Source organism: Staurois parvus, unplaced genomic scaffold (genome assembly GCF_062004578.1).
Source record: "Staurois parvus isolate SC_StPar_1 unplaced genomic scaffold, SC_StPar_1.0 ptg000950l, whole genome shotgun sequence".
In the NCBI taxonomy this organism is placed as follows: domain Eukaryota; kingdom Metazoa; phylum Chordata; class Amphibia; order Anura; family Ranidae; genus Staurois; species Staurois parvus.
Window position 1 is genome coordinate 637400 of NW_028318746.1, and position 19381 is coordinate 656780.

General features: G+C 40.2%; 1 protein-coding gene across 1 annotated transcript in view; it reads right to left on the reverse strand.

Annotated features, from left to right (window-relative positions):
* Window positions 1-4860: 4860 nt before the first annotated feature.
* Window positions 4861-19381, reverse strand: part of ATAT1 (alpha tubulin acetyltransferase 1) — a 50815-nt gene continuing 36294 nt past the window's right edge. Inside the window, exons 11-13 of the mRNA XM_089656941.1 lie at window positions 13191-13288; window positions 7934-7970; window positions 4861-5237 (exon numbers count right to left, since the gene is read on the reverse strand). Coding sequence (XP_089513067.1) covers window positions 4937-5237; window positions 7934-7970; window positions 13191-13288 — 436 coding nt within the window. The 3' untranslated portion in view covers window positions 4861-4936. The remainder of the gene's footprint in view (window positions 5238-7933; window positions 7971-13190; window positions 13289-19381) is intronic.

The window sequence follows — 19381 nt, forward strand, 5'->3', positions numbered from 1 at the left end:
AACAAACAGCCAATCAATGGAAAAGACACAACTCTCCATGAACCTATCAACTGACCCAGTGCAAACCTGTCAGCCTATCATATGGTGGAGGCGTGAGCGTAATGACCAATAAAATACTCAGCAACCGCTACCATTCCTCCTTGTAAAAAGGCTTGACAAATAAAAATGCGGTGGTTTTGTACACTTCCGCGATATGCGTTCCAGGACTAGCGGCATGTCTTCACACGGAGGCTACTCTTTATTGGATTATCAATTAGAGTCCCACCCCACCGTCTTCATTTGATTGGCCAAAAAAGCTAAAGGAGCTCTGATGTGCGGGAGCGCCATATTGAGTGAGGGAACGTGCCTGTGCTCTTCAATGACACTTGTAGGGAAGGTCACAGAGGGAGGAAAATGTAACATTGCTCGGCTCGTGTTGCAGCGTAGTACAAACCCAGCACGGATCAAACTCTTGCTGCCAGAGACATTTCTGCATTCTTACACAGCTTTAAAAAAACATATTAGGCCTGCAGATTAGTAAAACTCCTCAAACGTTATATATGTTGAAAGCAGGGACCCAACATAGTGGCATTTCCAAATGATTATGTTACATATTAATGCAATGATTTGTTAAGCACAAATGTTCAATACAAATACATTTAAGTTGATTTTAGGGAACACAAACATACTATATTGGTGTCAGCGACAGTTATAGTATGCCCAAGGACTGGTGTCAATGAATGTAATGACAACCACCAGCATCGGTGTCAGTGATAATAACTCCAAGCACTGGTGTCATTGACAGCAATAATAACTCTTAGCATTAGTGACAGCAATAAAAACCTCCAGCAATGGTGTCAGTGGCTGCAATAATAACCCGCAGCAATGGTGTCAGGGACAGTAATAATAATCCCCATCACTAGTGTCAGTTATAGTATTAATGCCCAGCATTGGTCAGTGAAAGTAATAATAACCACTAGCATTGGTGTTAGTGGCTGCAATAATAACCCCAAGAAATGGTGTCAGTGGCTGCAATAATAACCCCCAGCATTAGTGACAGCAATAAAAACCTCCTGCAATGGTGTCAGTGGCTGCAATAATAACCCGCAGCAATGATATCAGGGACAGTAATAATAATCCCCAGCACTAGTGTCAGTGACAGTAATAACTCTCAACAATGGTGTCAGTGGCTGCAATAATAACCCGCAGCAATGATATCAGGGACAGTAATAATAATCCCCAGCACTAGTGTCAGTGACAGTAATAACTCTCAACAATGGTGTCAAGTGGCTGCAATAATAACCCCCAGCATTGGCGACAGTGACAGCAATAAAAACCTGCAGCAATGGTGTCAGTGGCTGCATTAATAACCTGTAATGGTGTCAGGGACAGTAATAATAATCCCCAGCACTAGTGTCAGTGACAGCATTAACGCCCAGCATTGGTGTCAGTAATAATAACCTTCAGCACTGGTGTCAGTAACAGTAATAATAACCACAAGCATTGGTGTCAGTAGCTGCAATAATAACCCCAAGCAATGGTGTCAGTGGCTGCAATAATAACCCCCAACATTGGTGTCAGTGACAGTAATAACCCTCAAACCTGGTGCAGGGGACAGTAATAATAACCCCCAGAACTGGTGCCAGGGACAGTAATAATAACCCCCAGCATTGTTGTCAGGGACAGTAATAAAAATCCCCAGCACTGGTGTAAGTGAGAGTAATAACCCCCAACATTGGTGTCAGTGACAGTAATAATAGCCCCCAGCAATGGTGATAGCGACTGCAATAACAACCCCCAGCACTGGTGTAACAGTAATAATAATCCCCAGCAATGGTGTCAGTGGCTGCAATTACAACCTCCAGCATTGGTGTCAGTGACAAGAATAATAACCCCAGCACTGGTGTCAGTGACTGTAATAACAAGCCCAGCATGGGTGTCAGTGCCTGCAATCATTTACCCAGCAATGGAAAAGGACAAAAGCTAACAGAGATGTGAGGAGTACAGCTAGGAAGGGAGTCATCCACTGGTCATATTTCATTTACTAGTGGTACAGAAGCCAGTGATTGAAGTCAGGTAGTGGAAAATGGTTCACCTCGGGGCCCATAATGTGTCAAATGTCAGCAGTGTCATTCAGTTTTGACACTTTTTGCTGGTCATGGTGCCATGTGATGCATACTGTATCTTCACCTCCTTAGGACAGAGGTTTGGTGGCTTCCAGGACTTCACAATGACCTGCTTTGCATATGTAACAGAAGTGTGAATTGAATCGATAACTGCTCATCTCCAGTGCACCAACATTCGCTGAGCAGAACTTGGTGGTCGGCCACATCTGTCTCTTCACTTAGTGGTAAACTAAGGTCCTATTCCCATTTCTCCATAAGGTGGTCTGTGGGATTTTTATTTAACCTCCCATTAGTGGTCAGTAACAGTATTATGTAACACCCCCTCCCCTAACCATTGGTGGTCAGTGAATGTGTTTGTAACAATCCCTCCTATGCATTGGTGATCAGAGGCTGTAAAAGTTAACCCCCAACCTTGGGAGTCAGAGGTTACCTACCCGATCCCATGCCCCCACACTGCTCTGCTCTCTTTTGTTCCCCCATCCACCCAGGGCTATACTTGTACTGAAGGGGAGAGACAGCACTGCCTGAGAGAACCAGCTTTGTTTCAATGCTGGGTGATGGAAAGCTGAGAGCATTCCAGAACCAAACACCACTAGTGCTCAGCATTTGATGGTCCCAGCTCCAGGAAAAGGCAAGCCAGAGTGTGTTGGGACACCGAGGTCCTAGGTATACCAGACCAAATGTAGCAACTTTAGCTAACATGTAACAATTCTAATGATCATTTTCCAGCCTAAATACTTTGGTTGCTACTTTGAAACGACATATATGACCTTTATTCTGTACATGGTTTTAATAAATTATCTGATTATGTGGTTTATTATAATTTTACAAATGGACTATAATGTTTTCAAAACATAAATTTGCAGTTTATTTTATAAAACCTTATTTTACTTTTTTACTGTCTGAATTTCACTACATAGTGCTCTCCATTACTTAAAGCGGAGCTCCACCCAAAAGGGGATGTTCGCTTTACGGTATCCTCCCCTGCTCCTGGTAAGAAATTGACTATTGGGGGGAGCGGGTACCAGATTATGACATGTGCCCGCTCCGACACCCCTAGGTGATCAGAAGCGGAAGTCTTTTGGGATACGTGACAGGTCCCGGAAGACTGCGGGACCCTTCACAATGCGCACTGTGGTTCACGCATGCGCAGTGGGCACCCAACTATGAAGGCACAAGCAGTCACAGCCAGGTGCCCACTGGTGTTAAGACGCCAGCACCGAGGACTGAACGCGGTCCCCGGAACCCCCTCGGGTCAGCACATCGCTGGATCCTGATACAGCTAAGTGTCGGATTACTAAAAGTCAGCAGCTACAGTTTTTGTAGCTGCTGACTTTTAATTTCTTCAGAAAACTGACTGGAGCTCCGCTTTAAAAAATTTTTAATAAAAAAACAAAGCACTCACAAAAGGAAGTAGTGCATCCTAATCATACACCAGATTTCAAAATCATACACTAGACATGTAACGCATGAAGTAACATGTAAGGCAGAGTTTGACAGTGCACACTAGGGCACTGAGAGTGGTGGCACTGAACAGTGGAGGTTAAACCCACACTAGTGCATGTTTTTCACTATGTGAGTGTTTTATATTGAATTGTTTGGAAAAAGTAATGGAGAGCACTATGTAGTGTTTTCGTTTCCTCTTACATACAAAGCATTGTGAAAAGAAAAGGCAGATAGGAAGGAAGTATGAAGTTAATCAGGGTGGTCATTAATCTGTGAAAGCCGTTTCCAGCTGAAAGTAAGATGGCGGAATCAGACCTTCTATAATTTTGAAGCTTAACTCCAGATTTCTTGTGCCTTTAAATAAAATTATTTGCTTGGTCCAAACAAATTATTTAAAGTAAAAAGAAACCTAGAGTTAGGCTTTAAGGTCCATCACACAAGGTGGGAGTGTCCACTAGGAGTGATTGTGGCTGTATTGAATATCGTCATCACATTATTTCACTTCTGAATTAGGAATATTGTGAATTACATTTTTGCATAATATTGATGGATTTGGGGACTTTTTTTACAGTCATTGTATGATATGAGAACTGTGCACTTTTGAATATGATTTGATGTTCACATGACATTTGGTATATTGTTTATTTGAGATCTATTATATTTATTATTGTAGAGCAGTGTTTCTCAACCTTTTTTCAGTCAAGGCACCCTTAAAAATTATGGGCAGTCCCGAGGCACCCTTTAAAATTATGAACAGTCTTGAGGAACCGCATTCTAAAATAGGGTGCCTCAAGACTGTCCATAATTTTAAAAGAGCACCCCATTCTAAAATGTGAAAAGTTTTATATAGCGCAGCAACATCCACACATGTAGGACATTGGAGGAGAGTTATTCTTCCAAAGCAAATACACTTTTGCACATTGGTACTGAGTAGTATTTCAATGTTTCTCTTCTCCCTCAATTTTTCTCCATCCCTGATGTGACCCCAGTACTGATGGAGAGGGGCAGGGGATGGTCAAACAAGGATGCTGCGCAGGCAGCTGACATCCTCCTTATCAACTGATGATGTCATTGGTTGTCAGGACGCCGGCAGCTAGAAGGTCATAATGGTGCACAATAAAAACCTGTGGCTTTGTGTAACCAAAAGGCAGGCTTGTTCCATCCGCTGGCTTGTATACATGTTTTGAGCAATTTTTAGACATTTTTCCAAGGTACCCACCCCTGAAGAAACTTCAAGGCACCCTGGTTGAGAAAGGCTGTTATAGAGCAACACGTTAGTATAAAAAAACAAACAAAAAAAAAAACCAAATGATTGATAGATAAATATTTATTCTGTAATAAAAAAATGAAATGGAAGTGACAGTGCTGGCTCGTATTCATTTTCTTCACCATGGCCGTGTACCACGCATTTCCTGTTTCCGTCTGACCCACTGTGCATTTGTTACTGTACCCAGGACTGTCCAAGATGGTTGCTCCAACAACGGAGTTCTGAAAACATCATGAACACTAGTTTGATTATGGTCCCCTGCTGTTTCAAGGCTTCCTTTTGCTTCTGGTTGCCCTTGCTTGGAATGTAATGTAGTCTGTTGCTGAGGCTTCTGGATAAGAAATCGGTAGTGTTGATTGCTTGTGAGCTGGCCATTGAGATTAAGAGATGCCACATCTGATGTCTCATTCTTGTTTATGCTGTGAAGATAAGCAAGCATCATATTGCAGTGTGGAAGCAGCACAGTAACATCCCTCCCGACTGACCCTCCTTCTGTGTTCTGACGCAGGCAAAAGCTGAGTCTATCCATTAATCAGCAGATCAGTATAGAAGAAAGCTAAGACTAGGTTTACACTGTTGCACTGTGGTAACATCTGTGCGTTTTTCCACACATTACTGTGCATTATGTTAAGGCAGCCTATTAATTTGCTGCTTCCAGCATCAAATCACACCAAAAACGTGTACTATTATTCATAGCACAATGGACCACAACGCACAGTAGTGCATTATAGTGCATTGCGATGCTGATGGACTTGCACTGCAGAGCAAAGTGTGATGCTGTGGCATTAATAATGAATGCACTGCAGTGCGCCACTGTGCAAAAAAACAATTGAGCTACCTTGTACTCATTACTGCAATGTAACAGTGTGTATCAAGCCTAAGTGTCCTTTCACACAAATATCATCAGTTCCATCATGAAAACTGACAAAACAGAAAAAAAAAAAAAAAAAAATATTTCCAACAGTTTCTACATATGTCTTCAGTTAATTTTAGTATGTATGTTTTTCACATGTCTGTTTTTTTTTTTTGTTTTTTTTTTAATTAATTTTATAAGAAAAAAATAGTCATAGGTGGACAAACTAATAAAACAATTTTTTTCTTACCTAAACACAGACATAAATGGAATGGATTTCACAAAAACAGAAAAATAACCTTTTTAATTTTTTTCTGCAGAGATAAAGGGCTCAGATGTAAACACCCATAGACTTACATTGTGGTTTAGCCTGGATCTTTCTGAACAACTGACAGACAGATCCAAACTAAATGCTCATATAACAGGGTTCTTAGAATCATGTGCTCCCCCAATTTGGAAAAAGGCGCTTTGACATTGTTTCTTGCTAGACCTGTGTCTCAACACCACCTATCTCAAGTACAAGGATAACGTTTATAGACAGAAACATGGTTGTGCAATGGGATTACCAGTATTGCCCATTGTAGCTAACCTATTCATCGAGGAGGTGGAGAAGAAAGCAATTAGTTATTTCAGGGGAAAACCACAGAGCCATTGGTTCTAGTAAGTGGATGATAGAGGGATTCAAGATAAAAACATCCAAGTACAGGGTTTTAGTGAATGCATAAACTCCTTAGACAAAATAATAATTTACAAAAATAACCTTTTTTGGACTGTGTGTTACAGTTCAAGGAGTAGGGTGACTTGGACATTGACATCTACTGAAAACTTACCACACAAACCAGTATCTGCTTTTTGACTTTCACCACCCACTGAAATCCAAACAGTTTGTTGTGACCATCTCAGCCCAGTGTTATACAGTTCTAATCACCCCCAAAGTCTAAAGACAAAACAATGCAGACATCTCAGGGATGCTTTGAAAGTCTGTGGCAACCCAGATTGGGACTTCTATAAAACAACCACAAAGTCAAAAAAATAATGGAACCATGGAACAGAGGTGAGAACCAGAACATGTGGAGTAATATAGCAATTTTGTGGGATAGTGATCAATAACAAACATCACTGATACGGAAGTTTATACATCCAAAAGACTCAAAAACATAGGATAGCCCAACATAGAAGGGCAAATTTCGTAGGTAAGACCACAACTGTTTTCATACACCTTATAGATGAAGTTTAGATATGATTTTTATAGCATAGTTACATTTGTCCAGCTTGGACCAGTGTAAGTATCCATAAATCATACATAACCAGTACCTGTATAAGCTGCAAATTGCTATAGTAGTCACTCCTACTATACTGAGAACAGCAGTCTTCTTGGTCCAGTGCCAAGAGGTTGCCCTTCTGCACAGTAATTACAAGAGATCACTCACTCAACACTGCCACCACTCAGAGAAAGCCTTGTATTTTTTTTTCAAAGGCGTTCTCTTATTGGATGAGATTGTGATGTCACCACCGTCTCTTCACCTTGTTCAATCAGAAAACGCTTTGTATTCCTTGAACAAATACAAGACTTTCTCTGACTGGTGGCAGTGCCAAAGGGCAACCCCCTCTGTCTTCTCTGCAAAAGGGCAGGCACCTGGCACTGGACCCGGAAGACTGCGGTTATTCACTGTAGTGGCAGTGATTTGATATTTACACAGGCATTGGTCAGTTATGATATATATACACTTAAATCTGTCCAAGCTAGATTAATGTAACTATGATATAAAAACCATACTGAAACTTCAGCTTCTAGAAAAAGGGACATTCTTTTGGGGACAATGAGGTGCACATCATGGACAGAGGAAAACTGGTTCATAAGCGGTGTGAATGATTTTCATCAAACTCAAACAACCATCCCTAAACAGGGTTGAGGGTCTTAAACACCATCAGTCTCTCCTATACTGTATTTTGTTGTTTTAACATCTCTCCCCCAACTATTTGACAATCCAAAGATTGATACCCATTACAGGACTTCATTCTATCATGGCATGGGATTATGCAATTAGAACAGGGTGGTTCTACAAATTTCTCACCTCCCATCCTGTTCATTGAATATGTCAAGGCAGTTGTTGATTGTCCAAAATGTTTGGGATAAGATGATAGTTACCTGTGTGGCTATAAATGCTGATGTATATTTCTGATGCTTTTTAAAATTTAAAGAAGCAAGCTGATTGAGCTGCCACTAGCTACAGCCAACACATACTTACAAAAAATTCTTACCTTTTATCTGAATCATAATGTTTTTCTTTAATATCCTCTGGAGAAAAAAAAAAAAAAAAAAGTAAAACATTATCCCTCATCTTATAATTTACTGGAGATAATTTGCACTCATTCAACATGCTTACAAAGACATTGGTGTTTTCTGATGTTCTCTAGAGCTGCAATCTATAGCATGCCAAGGTTGGAAAATCAAGGAAGAGTATCTTAAGTGGAAGGTGAAGATGCCATGGGCTCTAACACATTACTTTAATTGATTCCTGCCCGGGCCATTGTAAAATGACACCCAAGCGGTTGCCCTATTGTTCTAGGAGGATGTCATATAACGTCCTCCCCAGAACACTCCTTGCGCAGGCCATGCGAGCCACGCTCTGGTGCGATCTCTCACCCAATGTGTCCACCGACCTGCTGCCAGTACCATGTGATCACGGTGACCAATCGCAGCAAATCACATGACAATTGTAAACAATGAATAGCTTCCATTCATGCCATTTATTGTGTACAACTGTGAGTGGTCAAAGTGATCACATGGTACAGATAGGGCCAATCACAGCCCATCTGTACCATGTGATTAGCTGTGGCCAATCACAGCTAATCATAATACACACTGAATTAATCTATTTCATTCAGTGAAAATGCTTGCTTATAGCACTGAAATTCACAGTTATAAGCAATCAGAATCTGTAAATTTTTAAAAGTTGAAATATATTATTTATTTTATTTTTTTTACATGTCACCAGTCAGTGTTCCTGCTCACTGCCACACCAGTTATATGATGACGCTGTACTGCACCTGAGACAGTATGTGGGAAAAAAATAAATGTGAAAATAAACACATTTTTTTAAAAAAAATTTAATTTTCCAAAAAATTGTGACAGAAAATTAGAACTTCAAAAAAAAATGCACCATGCCTCTTACTAAATACCTTGGACTGTTTACTTTCCAAAAAGGGGTCATTTGGGGGATATCTGTACTGTTCTGGCACTTTCGGGCCTCAAGAAATGAGATAGGCCGTCAGTACATCAGGACTGATCAAACTTAAACCGTTTCAATACCGTGCAATTTTACACCTTCCTGCCCAGGCCATTTTTCAGGTTTCAGCGCTCTCACACTTTGAATGACAATTGCGCGGTCATACAACATTGTACCCAAACTAAAATTTTATCATTTTCTTCACACAACTAGAGCTTTCTTTTGGTGGTATTTAATCACCGCTGGGGTTTTTATTTTTTGCTAAATTAACAAAAAAAGACCAAAAATTTTGAAAAAAAAACACATTTTTCTTTGTTTCTGTTATAAAAGTTTACAAATAAATAATTGTTCTTCATAAATTTAGGCCGAGATGTATTCTGCTACATGTCTTTGGTGAAAATAACCCAAATTAGGATGTATTATTTAGTTTGTAGGAAAGTTATAGAGTTCACAAACTATGGTATAGATCTGAATATTGATCAATCCTGAAGTACTGACGGCCAATCTAATTTCTTGAGGTCCAAGAATGTCAGAATAGTACAGATATCCCCAAATGTCCCCTTTTTGCAGAGTAGACAGTCCGACGTACTTCATAAGAGGCATGGCGAGTTTTTTGAAGTTGTATTTTTTTGTCATAATTTTTCGGAAAATGAAAAAATGAAAAAAATTATTTTCACTATTTTTTTTTTTTACATACTGTCACCAGTGCAGTACAGCGTCATCATATAACTGGCATGGCGGTGAACAGGGACACTGACTGGTGACAGTATGAAAAAAAAAATATATATATATATTTTTTTTAAATTTTTTTTTGATTTTTTTATTATATTTAATTTTTTATTACATTTTTTTTTATTTTTTTTTTCATATTTTACTATGACCAAAATAGTACAATGTTACCATAGTAACATTGTACTACTTTGGGGAAGTGATCAGTATTTTGTTTTTTTTTTTTTACACAATTTGCTTATAGCAAAGAATTACTTTGCTATAAGCAAGCATTTACCTGAATGAAATCGATTCATTCAGCTTTTTTTTTTTTTGTGCTTAGCTGTGATTTGGTCACAGCTAATCACATGACATGTGCATGTGATTAGCTGTGACCATTCACAGCTAGGCACTAGTATACAATGGATGGCATCATGAATGAAGCCATCCATGTATACAACTGTCATGTGACCTGCTGTGATTGGTCACAGCAGGTCACATGGTACCAGCAACGGGAGCCGGTACTCGGATCTGTCATAGGCCGCGTCCGAGGTGCACGGCCGCCGACAGATCGCACTGCTGCGCCGCTCTGCACTAGCGCAAACGGCGCATGTGCGGGAGCACGCCAAATGGCGTGCACCCGGAATGGAGGAGCACATCTGAAGCCGCCAAACGGCCATTGGCCGGGCGGCTAATGGTTAAGATATATACCATAGTTTATGGACTCTATAACTTTCCTACAGACTGAATAATGTACACAGATTTGGGTTATTTTCACCAAAGAAATGAAGCAGAATACAGGTTTGGCCTAAATTTATGAAGAAAGATTATTTGCAAACTTTTATAAACACAAAAAAGAAAATGTGTGCTTTTTTTCAAAATGTTTCACCTTTTTTTCATTTCATAGCAAAAAATAAAAACTCCAGTGGTGATTAACCACTAGCCTACAGGGCACTTATACCCCCTTTCTGCCCAGGCCAATTTTCATCTTTCAGCGCTGTCGCACTTTGAATGACAATTGCGCGGTCATGCAGCACTGTACTCATATGAAATTTTTATATTTTTTTGAGACAGATAGAGCTTTCTTTTGGTGTTATTTAATCACCTCTGGGTTTTTTTATTTTTTGCTAAACAAACCAAAAACTGAAAATTTTGAAAAAAAAAAATGTTTCTTAGTTTTTGCTATACAATTTTGTAAATAAGTGATTTTTCTCCTTCACGGATGTGCGCTAATGAGGCTGCAGTGATGGGCACTGATAGGCTGCACTGATGGGCACTGATAGGTGGCACTGATGAGGAGGTAATTGTAGATGGCACTGATGGGCATTGACAGGCATCACTGATGGGCACTGAAAGGCAGCACTCATATGGCACTGATAGGCGGCACTGACTGGCACTGTTAGGCAGCACTGATGGGCACTGACAGGCGGCACTGACAAGCATTGATAGGTGGCACTGAAAAGCAGCTCAGATGGGCACTGATATGTGGCATTGATGTGCACTGGTAGGCACTGATATGTGGCATTGATGTGGCACTGATGGGCACTGACAGCTGGCATTGATGAACACTGACAGGTGGCACTGCTGGGGCTACACTGATCATCAGAGCACACTGATCATCAGTGCCCTGATGACCAGTGTACATGTCCTCTCCGAGGAATGCCAATTACCGGCTCTCCTCTCCTCTTGAGCTGTCAGTGTGACAGCTCGTGAGGAGAGAAATGCCGATAACCGGCATTTCCCTATTTACATGCGATCAGCTGTGATTGGACACAGCTGATCACATGACCAAGCCAACATCTTTGGCTCTTTCCGTTGATTGGTGATCCGCTGTGTCCGAAGGACACAGTGCACCACCGATCGCCCTGCTGTGCACTCCAGGAGCCGCGCATGCGTGGTTAGAGTGGGAGGACATCATATGACATCCTCCTAGAACGAGAGAACCGCCTTGCACCCGTCATTGCCTTATATGGCAGGCAGGAGACCGTTAAATACCACCAAAAAAAAGCTCTATTTGTGTGAAAACATTATAAAAATTTCATAGGAGTACAGTGTTACATGACCATGCAATTCTCATTCAAAAAGTATGACAGCGCTGAAAGCTGAAAATTTGCCTGGGCAGGAAAGAGGTGAAAGTGTCCAGTATTGAAATGGTAATTGTGGTACAGTCAACCAGCAAATTATTCTGAGGAAATTTTGAGTTTACTAATTTATACATTTGATGACAAACAGAAAGGGCTCAATTCACAAAATGTAAAATACCAGGCTAAAGTTTTTTTAATTTTCAGTCTAAAGCATAACCCTGAAGCAGCTCACTTTAGCCCCGGATGTGCACCCAACTTTGGGTTTCTTCACCCACTCCTTTCTGCAAGGTAATAATGTAAGCTGCCTAACACTTCCCAGCCCTCCATGTGCTTTCATTTGTATAGGGATAAAGGGTACAGCCTGTGTGAGATGGAAACATTTTAGTGTCATGCACCATATAGGGTTTTTTTAGATGGAAAGTTTTTTTAAAAAATAATAAAGATGTTTTTAAGGTTGGGATGGTATGGCATTTGAGTGCTAATAGAGCAGGGGATCTCCAAATTGTGGCCAATTGGCCGAATGCAGCTCTTTGTCTGCCTTTATCTGGCCCTCAATTGACACTAGAGATGTGGAATAATTCTCTCACTGACACCAATGATGGGGCACTATTCCTCCCACTTACACCATTGATGTAATTTTTTTTTTACTGCCACTGACCACTGAACCCATGACACAGTCTACTCTTATCTCTGTCAGGGGCATTTTCTACTCCCACTGGCCACAGTCTAACCCCCCTAAAATTTTAAGGGAAGTAAACTGGCCTTTTGCTTTGAAAATTTGGAGACCCCTACTATTAGATTATCCTGTAACTTTAAGATGTATATTTAAGTGTTTATAATTTCAATTTAAAGATCTTTGTACGCCTTCATTTCTTTTAACAGTATGATTAAAGGCCCATTCATACCAATGCGCTGTGGTAACACACTGTAGTGCATGCTACTTGTGTTGGTGCTCTGTGGTAACATTCATTTTGAATGGCACCCCAATATGCCTCCAGAATGTACATGTGTCAAGTGTGTGTTGTGCAGTATATAAAAATGCAGCCAGCACTAGTGTTTTGTGTGTTGAGCAGAAACCACTTTGATTGGGCTGCCTAATGCAGTGCATCAGAGTACACCTTAATGCACAAAAACAAGTGCAATGCAATGTAAAGCTCCCAAGCCTCAGCAAGTGGCAAATATGTCAGAGGGGAGTAACCAGTGAGGACTTTCTGCCACTTGCCCAATAAAACTGAATGAATTTATATGTCCGAGTATCAGAATCTCACAATATTGCATTCCTGATTCCAATGACATTTCAAAATTACAATCTCAGGAGCTAAACAGCTGAATACATTTATATAAATTAATTAGGTGTGAAATTAAACAGAAAACAAGTTGAAATTAACCATGTAATTGTTTTATACATAGGCCACATACAGTGCACACAAATTAATTCCATATACAGTATTTGCACATATAAAAAATGAAATGTCAGTTTAAAACATCTGCACATACCTTCAGGGGGAGCTCTACGGAGAAGAGGAGGAGAGGTGGAGATGTAGCGGCTGTAACAATTTCGCTGAGCCATGAGTCCACGGGAGAGGTTCATATCACTAAGAGACAAAGCGACAGGGGCAAAGAAGGAAGGAAGGTTTGGGCAGCAGAGGATCATGCATGGAAGTACAAAGATGAAGGATAAGCATAGATGAAAGAGAAAAAAGTGCAGTGATGTGAAATGCGTGGAAGGCAAATAGGAGAGAATAGGGAAAGAAATGACAAATGGTGACATCAGCCCCCACAAATTCTACACATAAGTCATCCTAAAGCAAACAGATAAAGTGTAACTCCAATTTTGTTAAAAACCCGATGCAACGAAAATAATAATAAGCACTTCAGTGTAACTAACAAACTTTTTCCATCAGTGTGCAGCTTACAATGTTCAATTATTTCCTTGCAACCATGGAAACAATTACCCAGAATCCAAATCCCATTCTCCTATATAATTGGATCACTGCCCTACCGAAACAGCCTGTGGTCTGCCCAATTTGAGATTTAGCGGTTAAAGAAAAGCAAGCACAGAAAATGACCTGTTGATCTGTCAGAATTCCAGTGCGCACCTAACTTCCTGTTTGAGCTGACAACACATAGAGGAGAAATTTCTTTTACTTTAGCAGGGGAGAACATTTTGGCAGATCAACAGGTATTATTGTGTTACTGCAGCATTTCCAAGGAGACAAACAGGGTAAAGGTACAAGTACTGAAGAGATGTACTGCATATGTAAATTTTAATTTGCACAGACATACACTTTAAATTAGAACTAAAGTGTAAATATAATTGTGGGAAAGTAGGATATTTATTGCAGAAGAGATATGCTATGTCTCTTTTGCAATAAAACAAGCTTACCTGCCCTGTTTGCAGTCTTGTTTGGAATGTGCACTGAGCTGTGCATGCACAGCCCAGGGTACATTATCAGCACATTGCCTTGGTGCTGGGATGAATGAACTCATGTGCATGCACAGGAATTACGTCATACAGGGCAGGCCAATCAAGGAGGAAAAATCCAGGGAGAAGACGTCGGCTCCAGCAACAGGCCTTGCGGACATCAGATTGAGGTTTTTGCAGACAGACATCACATCTAATGATTGGTAAGCTATAATATTCACATCTAATGATTGGTAAGCTATAATATTTTACATTTTTGGTTTTGGGTTTAATACTGCTTTAATCATTGATGATGAGACCTTTTCTTTAAGAGCGGAGATTTCCCCTCCCTTCCTGTCCCAGTGACAACATTGTTGCCAGGACAGCAAAAAAAGGGAAATAAGCAACAGCCATGAAAACACTTTTTGTAATGCAGTGGTAGAAGGCTAGGACCTCTGCCAGCTTTTTATTGCTCAAAACAGAATGTAAAAAGGATGAGAGCGCTACATGTTTGTACTCTGTATATTAAAAAGTGTATTTATTTTGATAACAGGTCACAGAAAACAGCCATTGTGTTCAGTGGCTCATAGCTTTCCCTTCATCGGGGCGTAAAGCTGAACTCCAAGATATGTAAATATTATCTAAATACTAGAGACATGTATATTATGGAATCTTGATGTGCTTCATATATTTTTCCACATCTGTGCAGAAATCCGGTTTGAAACTCTGCCTCTGGGCAGGATCTTCCGGAATTGGTCTTGTTCCCTCCCCCCCCAAAAAAAAGTTTTCTGTAGGCAGCCTGTAGTGGCTGGAGCCTTCTGGGTCCCTCCCACAGCTCTGCTCTCTGTACAGGCTATATACAGTACAGTGATGATGTCACTACTACTTTTACAAAGTAAAATCGGAGTTTGCAAAGGCATCTGGTGCACACAAAGTATATTCTTTGCAGCTATTGAGAAATAAATAAATTTTTGTGCCCGAAATCCAGTTTTAAGATATGCTGGACAGGAATCATATAAAACAAGAATCTGAATGACTCAAATATTCCAGTCTGACATCCTGGCAACTGGCATTTCAGAATAAATCAAATCCTTGTTTTAAAAGATTGCTGTCCAGTTTACCTCAATAATTACCAGCACCTGATGGAAGGAGAGTAGCAGATTTTAAACGTGTTGGATGTATCCTTTGACCTATTAAGATACATAAACATTTACTGAACCTAGTCCAACCCTTTGGCACTCTCATCCGATTACATACAGTTCTGACCACTCCAGGGACCACTGAGGATACCCATGTTGATAGAAAGCTGCCTTCAAGAATTAGATGTGAAGTTATTTTTTACCTGTTCATGGGCTCAGTGCTCCACCAACATGCGCTTTGAAGCTTTTTATTGCTCTCCATGTTCCCAGAAGAAACCCTTGTGTGTAGTCTCCATGACAACATTTTAACCAGGACAAAAAAAAAAAAAAAAAAAGGGAAAATCTCCCAAGTTCAGCCAGAGGCATCATTAAACCTGACAGAGGTTCTAACCCTTCCCTACTCTATCCAAAACTAAAAAAATAATTAGACAGTAGATCAGCTCTAAAGGTCTGTAGATCTCTGGTAGTAAGATTTTCTCATATATAAGCAGTGCTGCGACAAGCCTTTTTCTCAACTTTTAAGGCAAACCCTGAAAACTGTAGAAAGGTGACACAAATGAACTAGCATCTATTAATAGGATTATGATAGCAATGTTAAAATTACTGACCAGTACACAAAACACTTCAACATTCTGCATCTTTATTAAACTTATCAGTCAACATTTGTCAAACCCCCTCCCCCTTTCAAATACTGAAATTTAAAGTCATACCTGTCACATACAATTAATGCAGTGCAGTCTTGTGAGTGTAGCCGCCATTCTTGAAAAGAGATCAGTTTTTAACTATTTACTCTGATTGTTGATCTATTTAGTATGAGAATCACACTTCTGTTCCTCCTTTCTTCTTTTATTTTTACAACAGTCATCTTCCTTAATCTGCTTTTTGTTTGAGTTATTGAGGTTTCTGTTGAAAGACAGGTACTTGCCTTGCATGAAGGAGAAGGTGGAGAGAAGGTAGGGGGTCCGCTGTAAGCAGCCATCTCTGCTTTTTTAACCAGTAGTGCAAATCTCAAGTGGGTTCCATGTACTATACACTGTGGACCTGTCCAGGTGTCTCATCATTTTGGTGGTGGTGGTTAGTATAAGAAGGGTGGGGTGGGAGGGGAGTTTGAGAACCTCCTATACAAAATCTCGGACTGTCATTTACCTGGGACTGGCTTACCATTTGCAGTACCATCCAAAAAAATTAAGAACACTTATACATATTCTTTTTGCAGCCCACTGTTTATTGACTTCCAAGTGCAACTATGTGCAACCCCCAACAACTTATGGCAACTTGCTCAATTTAATCAAGGAATCGAGAGTCAGGTAACAACTTACGGCCAGAACACAGTACTCTAAAGAAATCCCAAGTTTGGATTTATTGGGACTTATACCCCACTTATCATGGATCCTACAAGGGTTAGTCCATTGTGGATCCTCTGCCAGCTTTGCATTCCAGGGACTGTGCATTTCCTCTCTTTCCCAATACCATTCTTCTGTTTCCCTTTCCACTGGCCTCATACCCTCTCAGGTTGATTGATTGCTAGCGTTCACACGTCTTCCCTACAGGCAGTATCTACTACAGTGCAGTGCAATTGGTTCCACTAGATTTTAATTAGGAGTATCAGAATAAAGAGGTCTGAACACAAATGCATGCCACACTTTTCAGATATTTATATGTAAACAATTCTGAAAAGCGTTTATCATTTTCCTTCCACTTCACAATTGTGTGCCACTTTATGTTTGTCTATCACATAAAATCCCAATAAGGTACATTTACGTTTTTGGTTGTAACATGATACAATCTGGAAAATTTCAAGGGGTATAAATCCTTTTTCAAGGCACTGTATATAAGGCCTTGTGGACATCATGCTTCCCCTACCATTCGGACTCTTCTCTTATGACAAGTTTTGTGACCAATATTGATATAGTGTCTTAGAGATTTATAGCTTATGTTTTTATGGTATTTTGAATATATTCATGTGTCGTAGGTGTACCCTCCATACAGGACTGTATACTGTAGCAATGCTTATTCTTTATATTGGGGAGATGCAGTTTTGGATATTTGTCATAAGATGCAGTCTGTATCTGTGTGATGCTTTTGGTGTTTAAAAAAAAGTTTTACCAAAAATACATTCAATCAAAAAAACAATTATACAAAGAACAAAGCATCAAAATCTGTCTGCTATAGAAAATCAGCAAAAACACCCATACATTACAGTGGGTGAAGAGAAACTACAACCTGAGCACCATCTAGCTTTGCAAACCAAGGCACCTCCACACTCAGTTTTCATTCTCCCAGTGTCTTCTTTGTCTGAAGAGTGGCACAACACTTAATGACTACTGGATGGTGATACAGGGAGTTTCACCTTAATTTCACCTGGGTGGAGAGGAATGTTCTTCAGAACAGATTTCCACAAAGAAATTTCCTGCAGATTGTATGACAGGTATACTTTAAAAACAGCTCTCTTGCTCAGTCAAAATGTGCAAGTTTACTAGCTCAAACATGTAGGATTACTACTTGTGGTACAGTATAAAAATGGGTCAAAACAATTATTAAAAAAGCAAAAAAAAAAAACCAAACATTCATATGGCTAAGAGGACAAATATCAATGAGCTAATACTTGCTGCTGGTTGTAAAAATACTTACATTAGACATCAAAGCACTTTGTGCTGTCAGATACTGGTGTGGCAACAAGTCAATAGGCCGGATTAAATTGTAACCTGAATTGTAGTGCTAATATGAAATTAAAAATTGATTTCACAAGCACAGGAAGGATACATGCAATAAAATAGAGGCCGATACTGTGAAAATATCAGTCCTCCCTAAGTTTCTAGAAGAAAGTGAAGTGACAAATCACCTAAACAGATTCTTATATCTCTTAGTGACTCTTGTGGTGAGATTTACGCCCACCTGTTATTGGCATTTACTACCTGGCATTTAGTACCACTAACCCTGCTGGATGTATTTGTTATATATTACAGAGAATGAAGCAGAAGTGGAAACACCCCTGTTAGAACAGAAAGAATCCATGGCGGGCAAGAACAGACCTGTATGTTTTTGTGGGAATATCTTAGAACTCTGGTCCCCAAGAATCATAAGAAACCAACAGATGACCCACTCTATCGTACTCCACCTATAACTAATATGGCATTTTTGTGAGGAATGACCAATTAAAATACATCTCAAGCATATATGTTGAGTAGGATGCTTTTGAAAAGTATGGTTTCCAGTATCTGAAGCACAGAAAACCTTTTTTGGAGTCCCTTGAGAGACCGTGGAAAGTCTTAAACCTTTGGATTATACTGCTGCCTACAGAAGGATTGATTGGACACTGGCAATCAAAAAAACTGTAGGCCAGCCCAGTGTATAACCCCTTCTACTTCGAGCATGCTTCAGTTTTGTAGCAAAACAGTACCAACAGCACGATTATTAACACAGATGGGTGGAACCTGTGGCTCTTAATGGACTCCAAGAAAAGGATTTTACAGCGAGTACAAAATATCCTACTTTCTTTCTAGTCCATTGAGGGAGGAAAACTCAAACCTTTGGGACATCCAAAAGCAGTACAGCTGAGGAATGTGCAACACAGAAAAACAACCAGGCCAACAACAAGCCAAACAAGCAAAAAACAGTGGACTGCCCTGCAGCAAAAAGAACCAAATGAAGGACCTTGCACCCCAAACTGGTATAAGATGAGACAGAAACACCCACCCTATAAAACATAGAGAATTACGTTTACAAAATGAACCAGGTGGCAGCCATGCAAATCTAGGAAACAGATGCCTGATGTTGCAAAGTCCAAGCACAGCTCACTGCTCTAGTGGAGTGATCCTAAACTAGAAAGGGGGAATCTGATCCTTAAGACCACAAGCATGAACGATTGTCTGCGTTAGCCAGCTAGAGAAGAGAGATGCTGGGGTTTCATTCCTGGCCCATCTGGGGGGACAAAAAGGGAATTCAGCCTTTGTGAAGAAAGCAGGGGCTGAAAAACAGAGCCATACAGTCTGAACCACATTTAGACAATAAAAAGGGAAATGTCCTTTCGGTGAACAATGGCTTGGTTAAGGTAGAAAGTGGAGACTACCTTGGGAAGAAGGGAAGGCCTGAGCCTCAATACCACCTTGTTTGTGTGCAAGACCAAAAACAGTTCCTTGCAGGAT